A 4,605-nucleotide genomic window follows, 5' to 3' on the forward strand; every position below is an offset into this window, starting at 1 on the left:
GAAAAGTGGCTTAACTTCGACAATTTTTATGCGATTGCAATAAATGAGGGATCAGTTTATTTGGAAGTAGATTTAATTTNTAATAAATTAACGAAAAATTGTAGTCAATATCTCGGAAACTAAAGGAGATATCTAAAAACTGAGAACACCAATCGAAAGACCTTATTTCAAAATATATAACTGCATCAAGAACTAAAAGTCGTCAAAATTGCGCTTACGACGATCTTTTACCCAGGCGACGATATGTATATGATATATATATACACACAGAAATTCAAGGCCGTATTTAAGAAAAGTGGCTTAACTTCGACAATTTTTATGCGATTGCAATAAATGAGGGATCAGTTTATTTGGAAGTAGATTTAATTTAAAATGGTACTACATGTTTTGAAATTGTGGAAATAAGTGATGGTTAAAATTAAAAAAATTAAGCTTTTTTTAAATTTTCCCGATGAAAGATCCCGACAATCCAAGTCTGACAATAGTTTATTATACATGGCTTTAAAGGCCAATAAATCCTCTTCTCATAACCTGTTAGATTTTTAAAATTGAATGGAAACTAGTTATTCAAAAACTGATAAATCTTCAAAGCCGTACTTTCTGGCGTAAAATGACAAGTCGCGACCTCTAAATGATTTTTGAAAGATCTATAAAAATAGGTAATAATATTTCTCACAAGCAGCAAGGAAGCAAATTAGGGGGTAGGGTCTAAAAATTTCAATGGGCACCCTAATGCACATAGCAATTTTATGTTTTTGGGTTTAATAGGGTAAGTGATAATCAAGGAACGGATTTTATGGAAATTGCATTTTTTTTTGCTAAAGGGATAGAGTACATATTTTTCCTGTAAACCAGTGTTATTTTTCAGTTTTTGTCTCTTTTTAGTTCGTTCTTTTGCCTTTTTTGCTATTTCTAGTGCCATTTCCTGCCTATTTCGCTATTTAATTTTGCCCTTTCCAGCCTATTTCGTTATTTTATTTTGCCTCTTTTATAGGTCTTTAGGTCCTAAACATCCATTCCTGGTGATAACAATAGGTAACTCCGAAGCGACGCAGCGTAAATACTGTAGATGCCATTTTTATCGTGTCGTAAAAACAGTTCGGAGTATGAGAAGTGATGGAAAATTCTCTGCAATCACACATTTTTATTGAAATACTTACATACATATATAATAATAACACGAAATAATATAACACTATTTAGTTGTTTAGCAAGTGATGGTCATCTTTTTCAAATTTTCCCGTCTCATTGCATTTTATTCTGTTCCGTTGTTTTTTTTTTAGGCGTTTCGCCCTTTTTTTAGCAGTCTTTGCTTCTGCGACCTGCCGATTGTGTTCGATTTTTTTTTGGAATTCGTTATCGTGGTGCTCTTTAATACTCATTGTCTGCATATTTTTTTGTCGGGAGTATTCTTTCCTTCGTAAATGGCGGTAAACGTGAAACTCCCCTGAACCTGCACCAGCACTGGATCCCATAACATTACGGACAAAATTTGGTACTGTCTGATTATAATCCTTTTCCTTTTGAAGCGTTGGCACGATTACTGGCTTGTTCTGTCAATTAAAAAAAATATTACTTATTTTATTACTAAAGTAATTTAGCAGGACACAACGTACATTTCCAAATAAGAGCTCATTTAACTTAGAGAGGGTTCTGAATAAAGGCGAGAATTTCACATAGTTGAATTTCGGAAATACTAAATAAAATAATGAAACATGCCGCAAGTTATGAGACGGAACCTTGAAAGATAATTTCTTCAAAAGAATATAACAATCGACAGTGCCTTCCACTATTTTAGCCACAAAAGACAGCGAGGATAGAAAGCTTTTTTCCAGTCGACACACCGTGGCACGTATAAGGTTAACCGCTTGTCATTTGGTATCAAGACGGCACCATCCGAATTTAATAGGAGAATAAATCAAATACTACGCGAAATACCTAAGACGGAAGCATATTTCGACGACATTATTGTTCACGGGACATCCAAACTTGAATGCGAAGATAACTTATATAATTGTTTACATCAACTTCAAAAATTTGATTTACACATCAATAAAGGTAAATGCATGATAAAAACATTACAAGGCAAAATCATTGAGAGGCAGTCTGACCACACACACATTCTCATTTTTAATCTCAAACAACAACCCATGGTACAATAAAAACAGGTAGAAGCCAAATTGACATCAAACCTACAAAAGTCAAAGTTTTCGGGAGAGTAAAAATAAAAATGAGCGTGTGTAAGGAAAAATAAAAAATTATATTTCGCTGGTTGACGTTTTTGAGTAAATTTGAAGTTTTGTTTCTATTTATTTATTTTTCTTTAGTTAAAATTTGTTAATTTGTAGGTTGTTTTATGTTTTTAATTTATGAGCTGCAGTGTTGTTGGAGGGAGTTTCCGGCATAAGGGTCATAGGAACAGCACTTGGCATCAAACGTGCCTTTCCTGTACCTCCCGGTGCATTTATGAAATCTGCTGCTTTAAAATGTTTAACGCACAGCAAGGCATTTCGCTGCAGCTCTGGCCCACAGCTGCTTTCGCAACGCTCTTTACGCGAAGGACATTGANAAAAAAAAAAAAAACAACGATATGACATTCAAAGCGTAACGAAATATAGGAAATAAAAGAAAAACAAGTTGAAGTTTAAAGGTTTGGTTCTCATGAGAGCAACGTCATTTTGGCTTCTACCTGTATTTATGTGCCTTGACAACAACCATTGTTAACAATTTAAATTTTTTATTTTCAATTTTATATGATTAAACGTTTGTAAACGTCAGAAAAAAATCATCGCCGACGAATTGAGAGAATGATTTTACCTTCTAATGTTTTTATCATGGGTAAATGTAGTTTTTTTTCAAGAAGAAATCGAGTTTCTTGGTCACACATTCAGACACAATCAAAAAATAATATCGAAAAATAAAATAACAGCTATAACAGGGTTTCCTACGCCTAAACTGATTGAGGAAGTCAGGCGATTTCGTGGCTACGTTTTAGTGCTAAATTTAGTTGACGGCGCAATGTAATAAGGCATTCGAAAATATTAAAAGGGGAAATAGCTAGCGATCGTGTACTCGTTCCGTATGATCCGAAGTACCCGCTACAATTAACGTGTGACGCGACTCCGACTTGGATTGCAGGTATCTTGTAATCGATGATCAGGAACGTCCCATTTCTTTTGCTTCAAGATCCCTAACAGTCTCCGAGCGGAACTACTCTCCAATTGATCGAGAAACAATAGCTATTTTTTTCAGTCGATCAATTTTATCTATATTTTTTTGGAAAACAATTCGCACTCGTAACGGATAACTATTTTTTTCATCAAAACGCGAAATTGCCTCATATGACTTTCGCACGTCTTCAAAAAATACGCAGTCTTTCTCCCAGGATTTAACTATCGAATTGTTTACAAAAGAGGAATAGAGAACGTGAACACCGATTGCTTGTAGCGAGCTCTAGTGTTTTCACTATCTTTAGCAGACAAGATTAACGGAAATATAAAAAAATCTATCTGAATCAACTATACATCAAATTTCAACGCTAACATTAAACTAAACAAGTAATTTTTAAGCAAAAAAAATCCGACTTCAATTCTCATATAAAAATTTAAGATTATCGTTAATTTCTTCACGATCCAATTCGGATCTAAACAAAATTAGTATGGGACCACCTCTGAGGTACCACCTTTCCGATGACAAAAAGAATTATCAAAATCGGTTAACGTGGTCCAAAGTTAGGCGGCCACATACATAAAAAAAATAAATATTCAGACGAACTGATAACCTCCTATTTTTTTAAGTCGGTTAAAATATCTGAAAACTGAAACATTGAGGGATAAGGAACTTTCAGTGCTGTCGCGAGATCTTCAAATCAATCGAGTGGAAACACAATGTTTACAATAAACAACGGTATTCTTTTCAGGGGTCAACGCGTATTAGTACCCTCATCTTTACAACAACCGGTTTTAGCAGAGCTTCATCAAACGCACATCGGTATATCAAAGATGAAACAACTGGCCCGTAGGTATGTGTATTGGAAATCAATTGATAAGGACATCGAGCGACTAGTGAAATAATGCTTTAAATGCGGTGCTATTAGAGCAAGTCCGCCAAAAGTAAAACTACATACATGGGAGGAACCAGAACAAAACTGGCAGCGAATCTACATTGATTATGCAGGTTCGTTTCCTTGATATCATTTGGTTATTATAGATGCCAAATCGAAGTGGGCCGAAATCGGGTTAACGTCTTCGGCACCAACATCTATTATCACAAATGAAATGTTACTTGACTTATATGCGAGACATGGATATCCAGATGGAATTGTATCTGATTACGCAATAAAATTCACCAGTGGTGAGTTTAAACTATTTATCACAAGTCATGGATTTTTTCAAAAGTTCATTGCACCAGGTCATCCGGCAACGTTCAAACTTTAAAACGTCTTAAATCAATGACAGACGACCGCCGTTAAATACATGAAAAGGTGACAGAAGTACTTTTTCGCTACAAAGCAACACCATTAAAGAACGGCCAGACTACATTAGAACTATACCTAAACAGACAGATACGCACTCAACTGGATGCGCTGAAGCCCCCCCCCCCCCC

The 4,605-nt window shown here is 35.2% G+C and overlaps 1 protein-coding gene across 3 annotated transcripts in view; it reads right to left on the bottom strand.

Annotated features, from left to right (window-relative positions):
* Positions 1–950: 950 nt before the first annotated feature.
* LOC108379166 (PRKR-interacting protein 1 homolog) overlaps positions 951–4,605 on the bottom strand; it is an 11,479-nt gene continuing 7,824 nt past the window's right edge. The window contains exons 2-3 of one of the 3 annotated variants that reach the window (XM_017635490.1): positions 1,617–1,696; positions 951–1,553 (exon numbers count right to left, since the gene is read on the bottom strand). In XM_017635490.1, coding sequence (XP_017490979.1) covers positions 1,200–1,553; positions 1,617–1,696 — 434 coding nt within the window. In that variant the 3' untranslated portion in view covers positions 951–1,199. The remainder of the gene's footprint in view (positions 1,554–1,616; positions 1,697–4,605) is intronic. The other 2 variants (XM_017635491.1, XM_017635492.1) reach the window with 2 other exon arrangements.

Source organism: Rhagoletis zephyria, unplaced genomic scaffold, assembly GCF_001687245.7.
Source record: "Rhagoletis zephyria isolate East Lansing unplaced genomic scaffold, Rhagoletis_zephyria_1.1 Rzeph_scaffold_15755, whole genome shotgun sequence".
In the NCBI taxonomy this organism is placed as follows: domain Eukaryota; kingdom Metazoa; phylum Arthropoda; class Insecta; order Diptera; family Tephritidae; genus Rhagoletis; species Rhagoletis zephyria.